General features: G+C 44.0%; 1 protein-coding gene across 3 annotated transcripts; it reads left to right on the top strand.

Annotated features, from left to right (window-relative positions):
* Positions 1-4818: 4818 nt before the first annotated feature.
* Positions 4819-22819, top strand: ykt6 (YKT6 v-SNARE homolog (S. cerevisiae)). 3 transcript variants are annotated; one of them, XR_007958377.1, is made up of 9 exons: positions 4823-5423; positions 9418-9553; positions 11072-11154; positions 13332-13432; positions 14287-14391; positions 14946-15011; positions 16433-16534; positions 19013-20425; positions 22214-22819. XR_007958377.1 is itself a non-coding variant. In XM_052041073.1 (8 exons), the coding sequence occupies exons 2-8, from the start codon at positions 9450-9452 to the stop codon at positions 22217-22219; spliced, it is 567 nt and encodes a 188-aa protein (XP_051897033.1). In that variant the 5' UTR covers positions 4819-5423; positions 9418-9449; the 3' UTR covers positions 22220-22819. The 3 variants fall into 3 exon arrangements, 2 of the variants coding, with proteins under 2 accessions (XP_051897033.1, XP_051897032.1); XM_052041073.1 differs by lacking the exon at positions 19013-20425 and having other exon boundaries at positions 4819-5423; XM_052041072.1 differs by having other exon boundaries at positions 19013-22819.
* Positions 22820-23704: the final 885 nt, after the last annotated feature.

Genomic DNA, 23704 nt, shown 5'->3' with positions numbered 1-23704 from the left:
AGGGCGTGGGGAGGAGGAGGAGCAGGGTGGGACCTGTCAAAGGCTGGGCTTGTGGGCCAGCAGAATATTGAGTGATGGGCTGGAGGCGATTGGAAACCTCTGAGGGACAACTCGGATCGGAGTTGGGAGGGAATCTCCTAAATGGGCTCCAGTCATTCAGTGGATCAGGCAACTTCATAACACATAGATGCAGTCACAAGGAAGGTGCACCAGCATCTTTACTTTCTCAGGAGATAAAGGGGGTTCGGCTTCTCACTGAACACTAACAAATTTCCACAGATATACTGTTGAAACTATCCTGACTGGTTTCATTGTCATCTGGGATGGCAATTCGAATGCACAGGAATGTAAGAAGCTGCAGAGAGTAGTGGACTTAGCTCCATACATCACGGGCACATCCCTCCCCACCATCGATAGTACTACAGGAAGCGCTGCCTCAAGAAGGCAACATCTATCATCAAGGATCCCCACCATCTGGGCCATGCCACCTTCTCGCAGCTACCATCAGGCAGGAGGTACAGAAGCCTGAAGTCCCACACCACCAAGGACAGCTACTTCCCTTCAACCATTTGGTGGTTGAACCAACCTAATCGCTACAGTATAGCAACACTAGACCACTTTGCACTAAAATGGGCTTTGTTTTTTTGTTCTAATTTTGCAACACAGTAGCATAGCAGTTAGTGTAACGCTATTACAGCGCCAGTGACCTGGGTTCAATTCCTGCTGCTGCCTGTAAAGGTTTTGTACGTTCTCCCCATGTTTGCATGGGTTTCCTCTGGGTAGCTCTTTTAATACTCTGGGATGTAGATTATCAGCCCTGGGGACTTAACAACTTTCAGTCCCATTAATGTCCCAAGCACACATTTTTTTACAAAAACTAATTTCCTTAATTCTTCCTTTTTATTATATTTTTGTTTCCCGACACTTCCATAAAGAACCAAAATATTTGATTAATTATTCTGTCATTTTTCCCCATTATAAATGCTACCATTTCTGACTGTAAGGGACCTACATTTGTCTTCACAAATCTATACTTTTTACATGCTTGTGGAAGCTTTTAAAGCTTGTTTCCATGTTCCTTGCAAGTTTCACACTCTCTCAAACAGTGTCTTGGTTTATTTTTACTGAATTCTAAACTGTTTCCTGTTTATTTTCTGGTTATATAAAATTACCAGAGAAGTTACTGTATATAACTTCTCTGGTAATTTTATATAACTTTTCTGATAATTTTATATAACTTCTCTTTGTATCTAATACTGTCCTTAACTTCATTAGTTTAACATGATTAGGTTGTTTTTCCTTTTGGTGTTTATGCACCAGAAAAGAATGTATAATGTCAGCCATTGCCTATCCAGCATTATGTCTATTAATGGAGCTTCCTATCTATCATAGAACCATAGAACACTACAGCACAGAAAACAGGCCATTTGGCCCTTCTAGTCTGTGCCAAAACTTTATTCTGCTAGTCCTATGAACCTGTACCCAATCCATAACCCTCCAGACCTCTCCCATCCATGTATCTATCCAATTTATTCTTAAAACTTAAGAGTGAGCCCGCATTTACCACATCAGATGGCAGCTCGTTCCACACTCCCACTCTCTGAGTGAAGAAGTTCCCCCTAATGTTCCCCCTAAAGCCATGTCCTCTCATACATCTCTCCTAATCTAGGTGTACTTTTGTAGTTGCCTCTGTTAAGATTTAGAACCCTAATTTCAGATAGAAAGTGAAGTAATTCAGTCGTAAAGAATTCTATTACATTATTGTCACTCTTCCTTAAAGGACCCACACAACAACATCATTAACCTTATGATTCCACAAAACCGAATCTAGGATGGCCTGTTGCCAAGTTGTCTCTCCAAAAAAATCCATACAGTCTGCACAATTCATCCTGCACAGTGTTATCACTCGTTTGATTTGATCAGTGGAAATGTAGACTAAAGTCACCCATAATTACTGTAGGATTTTGACACCCAAGTTTCTAATTTCCTGTTTGATTCAGTCCCCTACATTACCACTATTGTTTGGCAAGGTCTAGATCTTCAAAGCCCAATGATATCTAAATGAAAATCAAAAAACTCAGATGCTAGCAATTTGAAACATAAAGAGAAAGTGCTGAAAACAATCAGCAGGTCAAGCAGAAATTGTGGAAAGAGAAACAAGAGTTAATGTTTCAGGTTGTAGATGCTGTGTTCACTCTGTTTCTCTCTCCACAGATGCTACCTGACCTGCTGAGTGTTTTCAACATTTTCTGTATTTGTTTCACAATTGAAACTTTCCTGGGCAGTCCCTCGTAGTTGAGGATGATTCAGGGGAAAAGGATGGCCTTCGATTTTGCAGGACATTATTAATGTTTCAAAACTGGAATGTTTTTTATTTCATTATTGGCTTAGTGGGATATAAATGTGTGTCCCTGAATAGCTGGTCTGGTAACCACCACTGTGCTGATCGGCTTTATTTGATTATGCTTCTCTAAAGCACCTTGAAACAGTTAACTATGGAAATATTGTTACAAAAATGCAAGGGTCTTGTTAATGAATATAATCATCACCAATTAAAGTAACAGCTAGTCCCCTCTTAAATCTATCTGCCACAAAGACTGTAACATATCAATTTGTTTTAATCATAAAATTTTAAAAAAAGCTAATTAATTTAAAGCACGGTCCTGGGTATTAATAAAGCACTCCAGTTCGTAAGGATTGAACTGGACTACTGGAGCTGTGAAGCAGCTGCTCTATTAGCTGCACCATAGTGAACTAAGGGAGTGCCTGTGATAGAGTGGAGACCAAAAGAAACTGAATTATATTGGTATTGGTTTATTGTCACTTGTACCGAGGTACAGTGAAAAACTTGTATACCGTTCGTACAGGTCAATTCATTACACAATGCATTAGGTAGTACAGAATGCATTGAGGTAGTACAGGGTAACAACAATAACAGAATACAGAGTAAAGTGTCACAGCTATAGATGAAGTGCAGTGCAGGTAGACAATAAGGAGCAAGGTCACAACAAGGTGGATTGTGAGGTCAAGAGTTCATCTCATCATATAACGGAACCATTCAATAGTCTTATCACAGTGGGATACAAGCTGTCCTTGAGGTTGGTGGTATGTGCCCTCAGGCTCCTGTATCTTCTGCCTAATGGGAGAGAAGAGAGAATGACCCGGGTGGGTGGGGTCTTTGATCATGCTGGCAGCTTCACCAAGGCAGCGAGAGGTATAGACAGAGTTCATGGAGGGGAGGCTGGTTTCTGTGACGTGCTGGGCTGTGGCCACAACTTTCTGCAGTTTCTTGTGGTCCTGAACAGAGCAGTTGCTGTACCAAGCTGTGATGCATCCAGATAGGATGCTTTCTATGGTGCGTTGATAAAAGTTGGTGAGTGTCAAAGGGGACATACCAAATTTCTTTAGCCTCCTGAGGAAGTAGAGGCTTTCTGGGCTGTGGCATCTACATGGTTAGACCAGGACAAGCTATGGGTGATGTTCATTCCTAGGAACTTGAAGCTCTCAACCCTCTCAACCTCAGCACCGTTGATGTAGACAGGTGCATGTACACCGCCCCCTTTATATATCTTTTTCTTATACATAGGAGACAATTCAACCCATCAGGGATATTAAGTCACAACCCATGAAAGGAGGAAAAACAGTCAATCTGAATGACCTTAATGGCCTGCTGTATGGATCTGTTGATATCCCCCTTGGGCAGAACCAGAATCAGCTCTACCACAATGTCTTCAAACTACCCAATCCTCTCGGCAGTGTTTGGCTAATGTTCAGGCACTTGAGCTGAAGTAAAGCTCCTTCAGATTGTGGTAGAGGAGCTGTGGACCCTCTGGTGGGACTGAATCTTGTCGAGGAACCCATGGTCACCCTCACAGCTACTTAGTTTAGCCAGGGCAAGTTTAGAGGTGAAAGTGAATCAAAAGGTAATCAAATGCTGGAAAACTAAAATAAAAACAGAAGATGCTGCAAATACTCAAATGGTCAGGCAGCATCTATGCAGAGAGAACTACAGGTAAAATTTTGGTCAACAAGGAGTCTGCGTCAGCACTCAGAGCAATCCCATCATTGACACAAGTGATGTTGGTACAGCTGAGAGGGTCGCGAAGGCTTGTTATTTGCAACTGATCCGTCAAGAGTTGGAAGCAGAAGATTAGTAATTGGTTTATTATTGACACATGTATCAAGATACAGTGAAAAGCTTTTGATTGTGTGCCATCCAGAGATCATTCCATACATAAGCACAATGAGGTAGTAAAAAGGAAAAGAATGCAGAATATAGTGTTACAGTTGCAGAGAAAGTGCAGTGCAGGCAGACAAGGGCCATGACAAGGTAGATTGAGAGAGCAAGAGTTCACCTTTATTGTATAAGAGGTCTATTAGAAAGTCTTATAACAGTGGGATAGAAGCTATCCTTGAGCCTGGTGGTACGTGTTCTCAAGCTTTTGTATCTTCTGCCCAACATGGGAAAGTGGGGAAAATCCTGGAACTGTGAAATACAAACACTGTCATCTCTGGAAATGTGCAATAAAAGCGAATGCTGGAAACACCCAGCCAGTGAGGCAGCACCTGTGGAGAGAAACCTTAGTTGATGTTACAGGTGGATGACCTTACATCAGCACTGGTCAGTTCTGACATAGACTGTAAGGGCAGGTTACCAGAAATCCTTTCCAGTTTGTGCCAGGACCGGCCAGTGGTGATGGAAGGTCCCCACCTGAAGCAGCCCACAGTAGTGTAGTAGTTAGCGTAACGCTATCACAGCGCCAGCGACCCTGGTTCCATTCCGGCCACTGTCTGTAAGGAGTTTATACATTCTCTCCATGTCTGTGTGGGTTTCCTCCGGGTGCTCCGGTTTCCTCCCACATTCCAAAGACGTACGGGTTAGGAAGTTGTGGGCGTGCTGTGTTGGCGCCGGAAGCGTGGCGACACTTGCGGGCTGCCCCCAGAACACTCTACGCAAAAGAAGTTGCATTTCACTGTGTGTTTCGATGTACATGTGACTGATAAAGATCTGATCTTATCTCTGGAGACACAGGAGGCTGCAGATGCTGGAATGTGGAGCAACGCACAAAGGCGCTGGAGGAACTCGGTGGGTCGGTCGAGCAGCATCGATGCAGGGAAATGAACAGTTGACATTCCAGGTCAAGACCCTTCATCTCGACGCCAATGGTCCGTCTCCCTCCACAGATGCAGCCCGACCGCCCCCCCCCCCCCCGGCCTGTCCCCAGGTGCCGGGGGAAGGGAGGAGCAGCCGGAGTCGCGCCTGCGCATGCGCACTGCTCGTAGGACCCTGGGCGGGATTCGTTTTATTCCGCCCGAGTTGTGTGGATGGGAAGGATTTAAGTGTCGGACCAGTTTCCGGCAGTGACGTGTTCGGGCCGGACCCTGTCGGCGATTGGATTCGGATCGGTTGTGGAGCTGGGAGGGTGAGTGAGGCCCGGGGGGGGGGGGGTGAGTGTGGACCCCGGGGGCGGGGGGGGGGGGGTGAGTGTGGACCCCGGGGGCGGGGGGGGGGGGGTGAGTGAGGCCCGGGGGGGGGGGGGGTGAGTGTGGACCCCGGGGGCGGGGGGTGAGTGTGGACCCCGGGGGCGGGGGGGGGGGGGGGTGAGTGTGGACCCCGGGGGCGGGGGGGGGGGGGGGGGTGAGTGTGGACCCCGGGGGCGGGGGGGGGGGGAGGGTGAGTGAGGCCCCCGGGGGGGGGGGGTGAGTGAGGCCCCCGGGGGGGGGGGGTGAGTGAGGCCCGGGGGGGGGGGTGTGAGTGTGGACCCCGGGGGCGGGGGGGGGGTGTGAGTGTGGACCCCGGGGGCGGGGGGGGGGGGGGAGTGTGGACCCCGGGGGGGGGGGTGAGTGAGGCCCGGGGGGCGGGGGGGGGAGTGAGTGTGGACCCCGGGGGCGGGGGGGGGGGGGTGAGTGTGGACCCCGGGGGCGGGGTGAGTGTGGAACCCGGGGGCGGGGGGGGGGGGGGGTGAGTGTGGACCCCGGGGGGGGGTGAGTGAGTGAGGCCCCCGGGGGGGGGGGGTGAGTGAGGCCCCCGGGGGGGGGGGGTGAGTGAGGCCCCCGGGGGGGGGGGGTGAGTGAGGCCCCCGGGGGGGGGGGGTGAGTGAGGCCCGGGGGGGGGTGAGTGTGGACCCCGGGGGCGGGGGGGGGGGTGTGAGTGTGGACCCCGGGGGCGGGGGGGGGTGTGAGTGTGGACCCCGGGGGCGGGGGGGGGGGGGGTGTGAGTGTGGACCCCGGGGGCGGGGGGGGGGGTGTGAGTGTGGACCCCGGGGGCGGGGGGGGGGGTGTGAGTGTGGACCCCGGGGGCGGGGGGGGGGGTGTGAGTGTGGACCCCGGGGGCGGGGGGGGGGGTGTGAGTGTGGACCCCGGGGGCGGGGGGGGGGGGTGTGAGTGTGGACCCCGGGGGCGGGGGGGGGGGTGTGAGTGTGGACCCCGGGGGCGGGGGGGGGGGTGTGAGTGTGGACCCCGGGGGCGGGGGGGGGGGTGTGAGTGTGGACCCCGGGGGCGGGGGGGGGGGTGTGAGTGTGGACCGCGGGGGGGGGGTGTGAGTGTGGACCCCGGGGGCGGGGGGGGGGGGTGTGAGTGTGGACCCCGGGGGCGGGGGGGGGGGTGTGAGTGTGGACCCCGGGGGCGGGGGGGGGGTGAGTGTGGACCCCGGAGCGGGGGGGGGGGGTGAGGCCTAGGGAGGGTGAATGAGGCACCTGGGGCGGGGGGAGGGAGGTGTCGGGGTGTGGTGATGGGGAGGTGTCGGGTTCAGGGGGAGTGGGGCCTCGGGGCAGGGGACGGTGGGTGGATGCGGGCCTGAGGGGGGTGCTGGGGTGGGGAAGGGTGTTTGGCTGGGCTGGGGTTGATGGAGCTCTGGAGGGAGGTTGGAGTTGGCTGGGGGAGGGTGTGGGGCTGGGTGCGTTCTGGAGGACACAGATTTGGGGCATTTGGCAAAAGAATGAGACTCAATGAAAGCATTGAGTGATTATCTGCAGTGTTCTATCTGAATAGAAGCAGGTTCAGTTGTAACTTTCAGAAGGGAATTGGACATTAAATGGAGGGAGTGAGGAATAGTGAAGAAGGAGTGAAACTAACCAGATGGCTCCATTCAAGTACTGTTACAGATCCAGTGGGCTGAATGAGCCCCTTTTTGTGTTGAATAATGTTAGAATTTGCCAGGACTTGAGGGCCTGATAGGGAGAATTTGGGCATGCTAGGACTTCATTTGTTGGTGTGTGGAAGATTGAGGGGTGACCTTAAAGAGGAGTATAAAATCATGAGGAGCATAAATTGCGTGAATGCACGCAGTCTTTTTTTTCCTCCAGGGAAAGGGAAGTCTGAAACTAGAGGGCATAGGTTTAAAGTGAGAGGGGAAAGATTTAAAAGGGAGCTGAGGGGCAACTTCACGCAGAAAGTGGTGTGTGTTTGGAATGAGCTGCCAGAGGAAGTAGTTGAGGCAGGTACAATAACAACATTTAAAAGGCACTTGGACAGGTACATGGATAGGAGAGGTTAGAGGGATATGGGCCAAATGTTGGCAAATGGGACTTGCAATGCATTTTGATTGGCATGGACCAGTTGGGCTGAAGGGCCTGTTTCTATGTTGAATTACTCTGACTCTATCCTTTAAAAGGGAACTAATGCTTTATTAATGGAGGGACAAAATTAAGGACACTTTGAGGTCTAATTGGCCTCAGAGTTCCATATTCAATAATGGAATATTGGGGAGGATGTCATTTCAAGGCCACAAGGAGAATGTTAAAGAGATTTCCCAGAATGGAACTGGGATGGAGATTGCAGTTATGTGGTGTGACTGTGAAAATGGTATTGTTCTCCAGAAGAATATAGAGATTAAAAGCAGATTTAATAAAACTCATTAAAATAAAGAATGACTCTGGTGGAGTATCTAAGGAGGAACTGTTTCTGGCTGCTGAAGGTACAGTTTTAAGATGGACAGGACCAGAGGCAGCATGAAGGAAATGCAGTCGATATTTTTGTGATCTGAAATGCACTGCCTGAAGGTATTGTGGAAGCAAACTCCTTCCATTGTAAAGAGAACTGGAAGAAAAACAATTTGATATATTGGTGAAAGAGTAGGACTAACTGTATTGATCTTTGAGTCAGTACAGGTATAAAGGGCAAGTTTCTGTTTTCCTCTGTTATGCTGTTCCAAGATGCAGTCTCTTCCCCAGACAGGATCTGATTCTGTTCCCTCATGAATACAAGCAGTCAGTCATCTATGTACCAGCAATGCAGAAAAAGAATCTTGAGCCTCTATCTGACTTAATTCTACACTATATCTTGCATTAAGTCTTTGTAGGTGGGTTAGGTAAGGTAATACTGAGCCTATAGGATTGGGGTGATACATTAACATCAATTCAAAACTGATAAAAATAAAAAAAGATTTGGAATAAACTGGCTCTATTGCAATGGAAAAATTTAACTGGAGTGCCATAATGGTCAATGCTTGTGTGATGGCTATTTGCGTCTGTCTTAGTTGAAATGGTGATAGAAAATCTTATGACAGAAAACTGTGAAGGGGGCATACAGTCTGCAAAGAGATATAGAAATGAATTGATCAGACAGGGATGTAGCATAGTGTAATGTATAGATATGTGGCATTAACTGAAATAATCAGAAGAATTATAAAACTAAATATTTACTTAAGAGGTGAGTTTGTTGTAAATGCTTTTCCAGATGGGGGTGAGTGGGGATTTTCGTGCATGAATCACAGAAAGCTGACGTTCAGGTACACTGAGCAATTAATAAGGTAAATGGTAGTTTAATGAGTAAGAATATCTTCCTTCTTGAGACCTCTGAATGTATATGAAGCACTTGATTCAGTTTTTGTCTCCTTACTTCTGGAAGCACATTCATGTAGTTTAGAGGGGGGAGATTTGCCAGAATGATCCCTTGGATAATATTGTTGTCCTCCATGGAAAGATTAACTAGAAATTGTCTATATCAGCTTGAGATTGGAAGAATGAGATCTTTGAAACAATAGGCTTGCTGGGGTAGATGCTGAGAACCCATTTCCCTTGGCTTGAGATCCTAGAACTGTAAGTACCAATCTCAGGGCCTCTTGGGTTTTTGGTCGAAAGGTTATGAATCTTCGGAATTTTCTACCTCAGCGCTGTGGATGCTCAGTCTTTGTATATATTCTAGGATAACTGTATTGGGCACCGTTTTGATCATTGGGACCTTGCTTTATGCACATTGGCTACATAGTTTCCATATGAACTGCACTCAAATCATGAGTAGCCTTTGAAGGCTTTGAGAAGTTCTGAGGTTTAAGTGACTAGTGGTAGAACTTAGCAATGTGATACATTAGTGGAGGTGTTCCCTGTGACCGTAGAGGCTTATCCTTAAAGTAACCTTGTGTGATATCTGGTAATTGTTCTCTGAGCCTGGCACCACATTTTATTGTTTGCCTTATAGAGGTCATTGGAAGACGTGCCAGCAGTGCAGACATGAAGTTGTACAGCCTGAGTATATTATACAAAGGTGCCACAGGGGCTAACCTTCTGAAAGCTGCTTATGATGTCTCGTCCTTCAGTTTCTTCCAGAGATCCAGGTATGAAGAGTTTCAGTCAAATGCTTGCATCTAGGGCTGGGAAATGGAAGATTAATTAAACAGAGTTGGAGGGTAAAGGCAAGTTTGCTTTGATGTGACTTTCTTCCTTCACGTATTTAAAACAAAAGAGACTGCAAAAGGCACTAGGATGCCAGCTACTCCTCCTGACTTCATTATGGATCAATCTGAGTGAATTTTTAAATTGTAACTTAGAAAGCTGGTGTCACAATTTAGAAATTATGTTACCTGCTAGTAAGGGATGAGTTCCTACTTCGAGCCCATTGCCTTGGGGAAGTGAGTATTAACTAAAAGTCAGAGGGCATGGTTCAGTGTAAGGGTTTGGTCAATCGACTTGAGGATAGATTTTCTAAAATGCCAATCCAGCTTTTTCTCCACAGCATGCTGACGCCCTTTACAAATGCATTGTGTACTTGCAAGTCCAGCTGTTGGGCTGAGAAATGTATTGTTGAATATCTTGTAAATGAGTTCTGGAAATGGCACTCTTTTATAACCCTATAGCATTTCCAAGTGGAGACCTACAAATTTTTAAAAGTATTGCTCCATGTATGTTGCCTCTGGTCTGGAACAGGACTTGAAGCTTGTTCATAGTCCTTGTGTGATGTTACTACTCAGTAACAAAGCATCACTTTAGAATATCCAGAGAGAAAATGCCTATATAAACACTAGTGGAGACATCTATGTGATTTGGTGAGCTGTGCTTTTAACCATTGTATTTCCGACCGAGTTTGTAGCTGACTCATTTGATAATGGGTGCAAAAAAAACACACATTATAGATGATGGCAACATATTTTCCAGTGCAAGAAATGAGAGTCCTGATGCAGGATCTTGACCAGAGGTCAACAATTCCTCCCCTCCCACCCCCCACAGATGCTGCTCGACCCGCAGAGTTCCTCCAGCAGTTTGTTTTTTGCTCCAGATCCCAGCATCTGCAGTCTCCTGTGTCCATGTTTTCCAATCTATCTGCCATCCTGTTCCAAATCATGGATGGTGAAATAATGAAGGAAAAAATCTTTCCAATAGCAGATGGGTCATTAAGCAAATAAAGCAAATTTAAGTTAATTGTCAAAGAACAGAAGTGATGTGAGGAAATCCTGCAAGTGTTGTGGTTTAGACATGTTTTCTGAAAGGGTGATAGAAGCAGACTTGGTAGGATTTTTCAAGAGAATTAGAAATTAGTCAGTGGGGGATTTGAAGTTTACAGGGCTAATGAAAGCAGTTGAGTAAGATTAACTGGCTCCTCCAAGGGAATGGTTAAAAGACATCCTATGTCATAATTACTGATTCAGTGGTTAATAGAAGAGTGAAAGTAGTTAAATGGTGTTGGGGAAAGTTGATACCATAGCAATAGGAAACACTCTAATTGCCTGTGGGCTTTGTCACCTTCCTTACGACTTACTATTGCATTAACTATCTTTTGTGAATGTTGTCTTGTAATTTCAAGTTCTCTACTTGTGCAAGGATGTAGTAGGATTAAAATTCCTGTTCATAACCTCTAGTGTCCAGGAGTTCATGACTTTCACAAGTCAACTGATTGTGGAACGTTCACAGAAAGGAAGCCGAGCTGCGGTGAAAGAGCAAGGTGAGGAACAGCGCATTGAATAAGTTTTTTAAAAAAATACAATAACGAATTAACTAAATCCAAGTAGTTTCCTCTCATCCTTTACCAGCTCATCCACACAGAGTAGTCTACACTTTAGTGTGTGAGTTTTTGCTTCCATTGCAGTCAGTGGTCAACTGCAAGAGCATGTGACTTCTGGTGTGGATAATATGACAGTCTGATTTTTCACTTTGAGGGCATTGTGCTTGAGGTGGTAAAACTGTTCTAATTACTTTTTTGGATCTACCCGATTTGGTGTCTGCCTCTGCCACAGCACTGAGGTGACTTGTAGCAAGTCACAAATGGTGCCCTTTGTGACTGTGACAACAGTAATGTTGCTTATTCTCTTTTTTGACCTCTGTGCAGCCTTTCATGTGGTTGGCCACGTAATCCTCTCTCAGCACCTTCCTTGTGTTATCATTAATCTGTTCAGAGGGAGTGTATTTGCCTGATTGTTCTTGTCTACCCATTTGTGTCCATGTGATCCCCTACAATAGCCTTCTCTTACTGGTGTTATAGAGTCATACAGCATGGAAACAGGCCCTTGGGCCCAACTGGTCCATGTTCTCCAAGGATCTATTTTTATTTCTCATCCATGTGTTGCCCCTTGGCAATACCATCAAAAGCATGGCAGAACTTTCCTTTGCCTGCCTTACCCCCACTTCTTTATCATCACTGTCCTAACCTCTAGCTGAACTTTGGAAAGGCCAGTGCCATTATCTTTTGTCACCAGTGCCAAAGTCTGTTCAGTAGCTATTGACTCCTTCACTCTCCTTGACTACTGTCTGAGCTAAACCAGACTGCTTACAATCTTGGTGTGTTGCCAAGATGATTTTCTGACCACCTGTTCTCACTTGGTAACATCACCCACTGCACTGTGTCAGCTCACCGGCAAGTGCAGAGTTATGCCTTTGTTACCCCCAACTCTCCTGGCTGGCCTCATTTGTTCTACGTTTCATAAATTTAACATCCAAAACTCTGCCATCTTGCACAAAATTCCGTTTGCTATCACTTCTGCTCTACATCAATTTGTGCTCAGTTTTTTTTCAAATCCATCCATGATCTTCACCCCCTCCTTTATACAACCTCCTCCAGACTTGCAGCTTGCTAAGGTGTTTGCAGTCCATTTCTAGCCTCTTGATCATCCTTGATTTTAATCATCCAACTGTTGAGTCAAAGTCTTGACTCTGGGATTCCCTCCCTGAAGCTCTGAACAAGATGCTTCGCGCATATATATCAAAAATAAAAACCTTTGTGCAAGTTTTTGTCATATTCCCTAATATTTTGGTGTCAAATTTTGTTTGATAAAATTCTCTAAATGAATCAAAAATGTAGTTTAGGAAGAGTCCATCTGGCCATATAATGTCACATAACATTTCTACCTTAAGTGGTTAGGCAAATACCTCTCATTGTTGAGAGAACCAAGTTTTTGAAGTTTATCATGTAAGTTAAAAGTTAATGAGACAATTAGGATAAGGGAGCATAAATTGGGCATAGGAGACAGCTGGATTTGGTTCTGTGAATGCTTTGAGAGATGAGAAGATAATTGAAAAAGAAAATTGAATGTTTCTAAAATTGCTTGTCTCTTAGTAAACTCCTCTTAAATCCTTCAGCATACTGACAGGTTTATATCTGAAATTGTATCATTATTGCATCATGCAGTACAGACGTTAGATGAAATTAAAGGAGTAATTCAGAAAGGACATGAATAAAGTCAAAGAAAATCCAAGCACATTTTATAAATAAAGCAAGAGGATAACTAAAGGATGAATATGGCTATAGAGACCCCAAAGGGAATGTAGGTGGAGGATGTAGGTGGGGTTTCTAACAAGTACTTTAACGGTTGTCTTAAAAAAAACATGGGGACTGTGGTGGTGATGTGGTTAAAGGAGGATGAGTGTGAAATATTGGATGAAGAAGTATAGTAAAAGAGGAAGTATTGTTGGAATTAAGGTCTGCCAGGCCAAGGTAAAATATATACCACACTATTATATAACTAAGGTTGGATATTGAAGAGGCCCTTACTGTCATTTTCCAGTCCCCTGAATGCAAAGGATTGGGGAATTTCTGTTTAAATAATAACTGTCTGTTATTGAATTGGGTTGTACAGTGTTGCAATGACCTATAATCACTTCTGAAAACCCTGTTTATTTTCACAGACTATCTGTGTCATCTGTACATACGCAATGATTCATTGGCGGGGGTAGTTATTGCAGACAGTGAATATCCATCAAGAGTTTGCTTCACCTTGCTTGATAAGGTATGACACACCATCTGCTTTAAATATTCCCCAGAAACTGAATGGATTTGGATTCTGGAGTTCACCATTTCCCTACATATTTGGTGCATCACTGACTTCCCCTGTGCCCTGAGTCCCTTCCATTATCCAGATCCTTGATTTTTGCACAATACCCTCCCACGTGCATCAGCTCAACTCTGTGATCATTGCTTTAGGGTAATTTATTCAAAGTTTCACCCCATGTAATAGTTGTATTATCAACATCTAGTCTGTGTGTGGTGCAGCCAGTGCTGTGTTGTTTACTTTCTGTATTTTGAAACTCCCCCTAAATCTCAGATGTATCTATATAGCTTTGGTAGGAGTACAATGTGCAAAAAATATTCGTGAACTTGCTTGAAGAACTGTGACCAGCAGGACTGGGGACTGAGCGCAGAAAGGTGAGATTAGGCTGAACAGCTTTTTCTTGTCTGGTGCAAAAAGAGTCAAATGCCTGTCTCCAAGGTGTTTTTAAACCATCTTGAGAACACCTCTGAATAAATTCCATTGATATAGAAATTGTTATGAAACAACTGAATGTGATACTGCTAATGGAGCAGCTGCCTCATAGCTTCTGTGACCTGGCTTTGACCCTGACCTCTGGTATTGTCTGTGTGGAATTTGCATGTTCTCCCTGTGACCACATGAGCTTCCTGTGTTCAGGTTTCCTTCTCATCCCAAAAGCTTGAGGTTAATTTGCTGTAAATTGCCCATAGTGTGTAGGTGAGTGTTGGAATGTGGGGTAGTTGATGGGAATGTAGGGGGAATAAACTTGTTTGGGTACTACACAGAAATCTCCCTGACTGTTCAGGTGCTGTGATATGTTTTCTTTGTTTTAGGTACTAGATGACTTCTCCAAACAGGTGGATAGTATCGACTGGCCATCGGGAAATCCAAACTCTATTCACTACACAGGGCTGGATGCTCAACTTGCCCGATATCAGGTACTGTACCAGCCAAGAGCTGGATTTTGTTTCTACACAATTGAGTACTCCACGTTTCATACAGGAACTTTCAGAGGTGGATTGGGTCTGTATTGAATTGTAATGGGAGCACAGAGTGGCTTGTAGTGACCTTGATCATGGCAGCAAGGAATGGTCACCTTTTCTGTTGATGGAAAAGCTGCCACTTTGTAACTTCCTGCCAACACTTCACAATGCAAAAGTTCAGAATCAAAGGATATCCATTTGATCCGTTATGCTGTGCTAACGCTATTAAAGAAAAGCCATATTATACCTGCTCCCCTGCCCTTTTCCCTTTGTCCTTCATACATTTTTCTTTCTGGAACATTATTTATCCAGTTTCTTCAGAATATTTTTCACCTGGCCTTTTGGAGAATGAGTCTCAGATCAAAGTTCGATGTGAAAATTAATTCACTCATCCCTGCCTCGGTTCTTTGGACCATCTAATTAAGTCTGACCTTTTGCATATTGTACATGGTTATCTCCCAGATCACCTTTTCTCTATTTCACTTACTACATTGCCTACCTTTGTACAGAACCCTCGAGAAGCTGACCCTATGAGTAAAGTACAAGCAGAACTGGATGAGACCAAAGTAATCTTGGTAAGAGTTGGAGCAGATAATTGTGATGTTGTTGTAAGCCTTTCTGTGCATGGGTAGATGCTTGTGCAGTATGGAGCTGGTCAACTCTCCTTCATTACACATCTCTCTCTCCTTCCTTGACCCCAGTCGATTGCTCTGATTTTGTTTCCAATCTATGTTCATCAGCCCTACCAGACTGTACACCCGCAGGGTTTACATTCTAGAACACTGCTGCTTTAGTCACACCTAGAGAGAGTCACTGACCTTTTGGTCAGATGAACAAAAACGTACAGGAGTAGGCCACCCAGCCCCTCTCGTCTGCTCTGCCATTTAATAAGATTGTGGCTGATCTGATTGTAACCTTGGCTCTGCACTTCGGTCTACCCCCAGCAACATTTTGCTGCCTTTCTTATCAAGTGTCTATCTACCATTGCTTTAAAAAGATTTCTGTTTCCATTGTCCTTTGATAGAGAGTTCCAGAGGTGCTCAGCCCTCCGGGACTTGGAGGATTTCTGCCCCATTTAATTTAAATGAGTGACAGTTTTTAAGACAACGACCTCTAGTTCTAGATTCTTCCACGAGGAAATATCCTCTCCCATCTTGTTAAATCACCTCAGGATCTTGTGTGTTTCATTAATCTCTTCCTGAAACTCAAGCTTGATACAAGCCTGGCCTGTCCAACCTTTCTTTGAGATGCCCTGCCCATGACAGGCATTAATCCAATAAACCTCTTGTGAGTGCCTTTCAATGCATAATGTCTGCTCCTTAAATAAGTAGACCAAGACTCTGCAGATTACTCCAGATGTGGTATAACCTCCTACTTTTGCACTCAGTTGCCCTCGTAACAATCAATAATTTGTTTGTGTTGTACCTGTATACTAGGCTTTTACAAATTATGTGCTCAGATAACCCGATCCCTCTGCATCTTGGAGCTCTGCAATTTCTCACCATTGAAATAATGTCCTTTATTTTTCCTGCAAAAATGGACAATTTCACATCTTCTGACATTGTTCCATTTGCCCAATTGTTTAACCTATCTGTAGTTTTAGCTGCTTTGTCCTCTTCACAACTTCCGAACATCTTAGTGCCATCAACCATACCTTCAGTACATTTTTATCCAAGCCTTTTGCATAAATTGTAAAAGGTTTGGGCCCTAGCGCAGTAACCTTTTTGGCTACTGTTCGTTTACACCTTATCAAAAGACCTCCTCTATATTTATGGTTTCCTGTTGATCATTCATTCTTGCTCCACAATCACCCTTTGAGAATTATGAATTTATAGAAACAATATTTGAAGTGTCAAATTCAAAAATTTTAACTTTGTATGTCTTTTATAAACTGCAAATACTTGCAGTCAGTGATATGCAGATGCATTTGTACATGTGTTTAGCATAAAGAATTATCACCTGTAAATCTGTTTGGTTTATAACTGGTACTTTGCAGCATAACACAATGGAGTCCCTGCTAGAACGAGGGGAGAAGCTGGATGATCTGGTGTCAAAATCAGAAGTTTTGGGCACACAGTCAAAAGCTTTCTACAAAACGGTAAGTCTGTGCTGCTCAATGGAACCACAGTTTAATTAATGGAATATCCTATTTCCAGAGAGGGCAGAAGCAAGATGAAATAAAAAGAGAAACTACCTGAAGCACTGAGCAGATCAGGCAGCATCTGTGGAGAGGGGAGCAGTTAAGGTTTTGGGTCAGAGACTCCATCAGAACTGGAGAAAAAAGCCGTTTTGTTTTTGACCCAAAACATTAATTATTTCTCTTTCCACAGATGCTGTTTGACCTGCTGAGTGTTTCCATTTCCTCTCTATTTCAGGCTTCTAGCATCTGAAGCTTTTTGATTTTCACAGAAGACAGCCTGCTCTTGATTATGTTAAAAATTTCTTAAAGTTGTAGATTTGATGGAAAATTTTACGAGTAATTGTGGAAAGACTTGCCGCCTTCAAATGTCAGAGCAATCGTAGATAAACATTATGAAATTGCTCACTCCTGTATAAATCTCACTTCCTGCATAAATCATTGAAAATCTCAGATGGCTTACATTCCCATTCATCAGTGTTTTAACTTCTAGTTCTAATATACCAGCAAGTTTCCCAATAGCATTGCTCACTATAACATCGGTATACCATTGAGTTATTAAAGCAGCAAGCTGTTACAAGAACTTACTCAGGAAATTCCCATTATAGCATTAGTGTCAAACAGCCTTTGGTTTTAAGATTTTTATACGTGTGCTAGTTCAAATGCTTTGACAACTTCAGTTATGAAAACATTCTTGTAGGCTGAAGAGTACAATGTGTAGGAAGAAAATAGAGCCAACCACATGTATACAACAACTGGTGTTGAAAGAATGTTGGATTCCTTCCCGTTCAATCTCATTCCTATCCAACCATTTAAAAACCAGCAAAGCCACTAAAATATTAAGCTACATTAGCAAAAAATTATAAATGTCCAAGTAAGTTCAGTAAACTGTTGAATGCTGTGGTCAAACTGCACTGTCTCAGTGAGCTGGGGGGTGGAAACTGGGGTTTACAGATGTGACCAATACTGAGAAATGCTTCCAGCAGGATAATATTTGGAAGGATGGGAAAGAGTAATGGGAGCAAAAACCTGGGATGAAGAACCAATTCCAATTAAAGGTAAGAGGGGCGTTTAGAGCTATTCTCATGGAGGAGTCAATGATTTGGATGAGACTGGACAAAGCATGGCTAGTAAGATTGCAGCTGACATTCAGGTGGTGTTGTAGATGATTAAGGTTATCAAGAATTATAGTGGGATCTTGATCAGCTGGGTAAGTGGTGGACTGAAGAATGGTAAATGGAGTTTAATTCTGATAAGTGCAAGGTGTTACCTTTTGGAAAGTCAAACCAGGATAGGACTTTCACAGTGAACAGTAGGGCCCTGGGGAATGTTGTAGAACAGAGGGATCTAAGAGTACAAGTACATAGTTCCCTGAAAGTGGCATCACAGTGTGGTGAAGGAAGACTTTTGGCATGCTGGCCTTCATCAGTCAGGACATGGAGTATGAAAGTTGAGATGTTATGTTGTAGATGTTGGTGAGGCCACACTTGGAGTATTTTTTTTTGGTCACCCTGCCATAGGAAAGATGCCATTAAGCTGGAAAGAGTGCAGAAAAGATGTACAAGGATTTTGCCAGGACTCTAGGGACTGGGCTATAGGGAGACATTGGGCAGGTTAGAACTTATTTCTTGGAGTGTAGGAGACTGAGGGGTGATCTTGTCAGTGTATAAAAATCATGGGCATAAAGGGTGAGTGATCTTTTTCCCAGGGTTGGGGAATCAAGAACGAGAAGGCATAGGTCTAAGGTGAGAGGGGAAAGATTTAATAAGAACCCAAGGGAAACTTTCCCACATAGAGATGGCACATATATGGAACGAGCTGCCAGAGGAAGTGACTGTGGCAGGTACAATTACAACATTTAAAAGACCTTTAGATGGGTACATTGATAGGAAAGGTTTAGAGGGATTATGGGTTAAATGCAGGCAAATGGGATGAGCTTAATGGGCATCTTGGTCATCATGGACCTTTTAGGCCAAAGGGTCTGTTTCAGTGCTATATGACTGTTGCCAGGATAGGCTAACCTTTATCTCAAGTTGTATGCTGATTGTTCTCTATTAGGCTTTCAAGGGCAACACGGTAGCGTAGCTGTTAGCGCAATGCTATTACAGCACCAATGATCGGGGTTCGATTCCTATTGCTGTCTGTAAGGAGCTTGTACATTCTCCCCGTGTCTGCGTGGGTTTCCTCCGGGTGCTCCAGTTTCCTCCCACGTTGCAAAGACGTATGGGTAGGTTAATTTGGGTTTAAAATGGGCGGCGTGGACTCGTTGCGCCAGAAGGGCCTGTTACCACGCTGTAAATAAAAATTTAAAAAAGTTAAAGATGAACTGTTTGGTCGTCAGCATCCATGTTTGAGACAGGCTTTAGATGTGAGAAGACCCTCAGAAGGGGCCCAGTGCTTTGTGTTAGAAACTTGATTTATTTTTTTCTCCTCCTTCAGGCTCGGAAACAGAACTCCTGTTGTGAGATCATGTGATCTGCACCTTGGACCCACTCCCCTGCCTTCACTAACATTTGGTTTATATGAGAAATGTCTTCAGCCTGTTAGACAGCAGTTCTATCAAGTGCGTCCTGGATGGGTGACTGCAGAACATCAAACTGAGAGACCAGCCAGTTGTTAGCGTGGGTTGAAGACGGCTATTTATTTTCTGTTTTGATGTGCAGCTGTGAGTGAGACCGCGGGCTACTCTGGTTCTCCCTAAATTGCTGAAGGAGTTGTAATTGTTTCCATTGGTTACTGACAGTTGTAGTGGTGATTGCAGTAGCCTCAGTCTCTGCCTTGTGTGATGTCCCTTGTTTAAAATGAGTTTGTGAAACTTTATGGATGCTTGTGTGCAGCTGGGCATTCTGTATGTTACTGTTAAACCTGCCTTGTAGCATTGAGTGGAGAACCAACATAACTGAATCCTCTTTCCCATCGCAAATGTGGCAGTGTGCTTGGTGTAGTCTATGGGTGATGGCGTCTTCCATGGTCCACATTGGTGTGCCTTGTTATTGCATCCATCACAGCCTTGTACTGTCCCCTATCCTGTATTGGCACACCACAGTCAGAACTTGCTTGTCTGTTGATCAGAAACAGGCATCTTGGTCTTTCTCGCCAGGTATTGTGATTTCTCACTGGGTACTGTCTTTGCCCGTGTAGATTTCCTTTATAGTGTGACATAATGTCTGCATTTTGCCTGCTATGCCATCCGAGGAAGCCTTGATTTAACAGAACAAGTTTGAACAATTTGCATTCAACCCACTGGACAAAACACTGGAACAAAGTAAGGGTCTTATTCCTCTAGGGTTCCCTCTATTGTGCACTGATCTAGATTGTCCTGTGTTGGCATATGGGAATTGACCTTAATTGAGCCAAAGATTACACTGAGCAGAAGCCCTAGGATGCTGCATGTGGCCAATGCTACAGAAAAGCACAGGTACTATGCGGCAGCTGTCTGTGTATCTCTGGTTAATCTTTAAGTGGTGACAACAATTTCCAGTGGTGACAGTATGCTATTACTGTATGAACTATGTGTCTCCTCATTCAGTTACTTGCTCCCCCAGTGAGCTACTCTTGGGTTGTGGTTCTCCTTTGCCAAAGTCACTTACAAACCAGTTGTGAAGGTGGGAGTGGTACAGAATGGATTTGATTTCCCTCTTGCCCTGTGTGGCCCAACTCCCTGGGGATTGTGGGGAAGGGAGAGAAACCTGTATCCTGTTATCTGGAAGTGTTGTGATGTGGGTGCACGCACTGTTAAAGTATTAACCCTAAAGTGAAGCTGCTTATTTTATTCCAGTTACTTGTCTCATCCCTGATTCAGCAATCCAAAGGGAGCATGCAGTTGTTTCCATACAAAGATGTCACCATAAGGTACAACTGTGACATCTTTTTGTTTCCTCTGTCTCCCCAGCTCAGGTGGTGTGTTCCATTAAATGAGAAGATTGTCTTCACATGTTGAAGTTTAGCTTTTATAGTTGAGGTCAGGAGCAACTTTTGACCAATTTTCAACAAGCATTCCAACTTTTGTGATTTATCTTGAAGACCAGTTTTCATATTGCATCTAATGTAGAAGTGGCTTCTATTTCATATTATGTACAATCCCTCAGTCTAGTTCAGAGGGTCATAAAATCAACAAAAGCGTTGTGGATCAGCATTGTCAGATTCTGTAGTTTTGATGCTGCACAAGCCAAATTGTTAGTACTTCACTAATTAATACACTAAATTGTATAAGGAATTATTCCACTTGAGGAAGTGTGTTGAGGCAAGGCAACAGCCATGGTTGATGATAATCAAAAGCTTGGTTCTCCACAATGGAAAGCGTACTTGCTGCTCCAGCAACTGGGGTCTGGTTTAAGACTACAATGGCGAGGGTTGGAAATGATTACACTTCAGGCACTTGATGGAAACTATGAATAGTACTACTGGGAAACATTTTCCTTGTACCATTTTAGTATTAGAGAGTAGAGCAATTAATACAACATCCAATATAGCAGCAAGCATCTCACTTGTGATCACTTTCCTATTGGAAGGGCATGTTTTGAGTTTAATGCTCTACCAAGTTTTCCCCAACAGATGCTTTGCAGACAAGTCTTACTTTATTTTTTAGCAAATGGAGATTTCATTGGCTGCATGTGATGTTTTTTAAACCAGCCCCTTCATTTGCACATTCATGCTTAATGTTGAGTCTCATACAGACTAGTCTCATCAGAATCCATTGGACTTGGTGCCACATAAGCCCCCACTAATGCTTTCTAATCTTGTGGTTAAGTTCGCCCAGCTTGTTCCTGAAATCTGTATCATTGCTGTCCACAGCTTGCATTATATTGATTGGCATAATGATTAACACCTGAAATAGATTTTCATCAATCTGTTATTTAGGATCTGAGGGTCTAAATTTAACTGTGTTCCTGCATTTCATCTGATTATTTAAATTTTGGGACAATTCCATTGCTCTCATTGTCTGGGTTTCTGTGGCTACAATATTTTGGAGCATTGGCACTATGAAGTGGCCAGTCTTTGCCCATGGAGAGACCCCTTCATGTAGAACGGGGTTTGCTACTGTTGACCATGATCCCTCTGCAAGTCTGTTTCCCATGTCTGGCTGTAGTGACTGGACCTGACCATTCTGCTCCTTCCAAATGGGTTGGCCCAAAGTGCCTGGAATTTTTCTCTCCTGCATTGATGCATCCTTTTGGAATTGCCAGCACTGATTCTTGGTCCAAACTGTCTAGTGTACACAAGTCTATATCAACATGTACTAGTAAGTAATGATTGTGGGACATTGTTTTCATAGTTGCATTGAAAGCAATAAGGAGAATTTTTAGATGTCCACTGCTGTCATAAACCTGCAAACTCTCAAATATATTGCAGTTTTTCCATAGAGCCTTTGAACCAAACTGCTCTATTTAGTGGCTGGTTGCAAGCAAAATCCTTTTTTGCTTAAATTTCTACCTTTCTCCATTTTCCCACTTAAATGAGGCAAAAAACCAACTCAGGCCAGACAGCAGCCTATTGCCATCTGCCTCCAGAGTAATGCTATAGGATGATTTGTTCAAAACATTAAGGAGATGCAGGCAGTAACATCACATCAATGCCTCATAAAATGCAGAGCTCAGATAACCTTGTGGCCTTTTTAAAAATAATGTATTTCTTCATCAGGGCTGAACGATCTCAGCTGGTGCCTGAATTTTGGGTCCATGGCCATTCAATGGATTGATGAACACAAGAATCACTTCAATCACAAGGGTTTGCCTAAGCAAAAGATGTTTGGGTTACATATCCTTGGAAATCACAAGCACATGCAGGAATTCAATGGGACAGTGGCCTGTGTTAATGTTATGGCACATTGGGGACAGTTAGAGCAAACCTACTTCTGCCTTTTCACTTTGCTGTGGCTTGCCTCCTGTGCTGGAAGCTGTAATCATTTCAATGAGTGCAGAAGTAACAACAAAATGTGCATTTGAAAGGGGGCTCATGGTGGCTGTACCATCTGAACTGGTGAAGCACTCAGTATAATATTAGCTACCAGAAGTGAGGATTAAATACACTTTGTACAAGTATTTTGCTTTTTCTAATCAGTCAAACTGTAAATGTGCTGTAACAAATTATTTTAGTCTTATTTGTAAACAAATGCTCATGGATGGTTACTGGTGAACTTCAATTGAAATTGTATTTGGGAGTTGCTGGTTTGGTTCTAATGTATTGATTGTTTACACTGTTGTAATCCTGCCTTTTCAAAATGTATAAAGTTTACTTTCAAAATTCTTGGCCATTTTAGAATGGATGTGCTGTCTGCTTCTACATGTATTACTTTCCTCTGCGCACATGAAATAGAAATGGGAATTGCTACATAATGCATCAGGCAACAATTTGAATTTTAGTTACCTCAATCCAGGATCGTTAGATATGCATCTAATTTAGGTCTTCAATAGAGCTCACATCAATAGTAAATGGGCTTGCATGTATTGAATTCAGTGCCCTGTCTCTAGGAACAAAGGTAAATGACTGGCTAATATGACCTACAGTGAGAACTCTTGCTAGGATTCAGTTTATTCACACTTGGATTTAGACACCTATAGAAGCAAAATGGATAAAATGTTACTGTATTTGCACAATCCCAAAGGTGCTTTCATAGGAGGGCTATTGGTTTATTATTGTCACTCTGTACCGAGGTACAGCAAAAAGCTGTCTTACAAACCGCTCATACAGGTCAATTCAATACACAGTGCATTGAGGTAGTACAGGTAAAAACAATAACAGTACAAAGTAAAGTGTCATAGCCACAGAGAGAGTGCAATGCAATAAGGTGCAAGGTCACAAGGTGGAGTGTGAGGTCAGAGTCCATCTCATTGTTTAAGGGAATTGTTCAATAGTCTTATCACAGTGGGGTAGAAGCTGTCCTGAAGTCTGGTGGTACGTGCCCTCAGGCTCCTGTATCTTCTACCTGATGGAAGAAGAGAGAATGTTCTGGGTGGGTGGGGTCTTTGATTATGCTGGCTGCCTACATCACGGTGAACTTTAGGCAGTTGAATATTTCCACTGCTGTCTGTTTTATTTCAGTTCTGTGCATTAGTGCTGCTAATCCAAAGGTTAGACAAAGAGTTTTTAAGGGATATGTAGAGAAAATGGAGACAGGTTGAAAACTTTGGG

Source organism: Pristis pectinata, chromosome 29, assembly GCF_009764475.1.
Source record: "Pristis pectinata isolate sPriPec2 chromosome 29, sPriPec2.1.pri, whole genome shotgun sequence".
Taxonomy (NCBI): Eukaryota; Metazoa; Chordata; class Chondrichthyes; order Rhinopristiformes; family Pristidae; genus Pristis; species Pristis pectinata.
The sequence above is the reverse complement of the archived record's forward strand: the minus strand, read 5'-3'. Positions and strand labels throughout refer to the sequence as shown.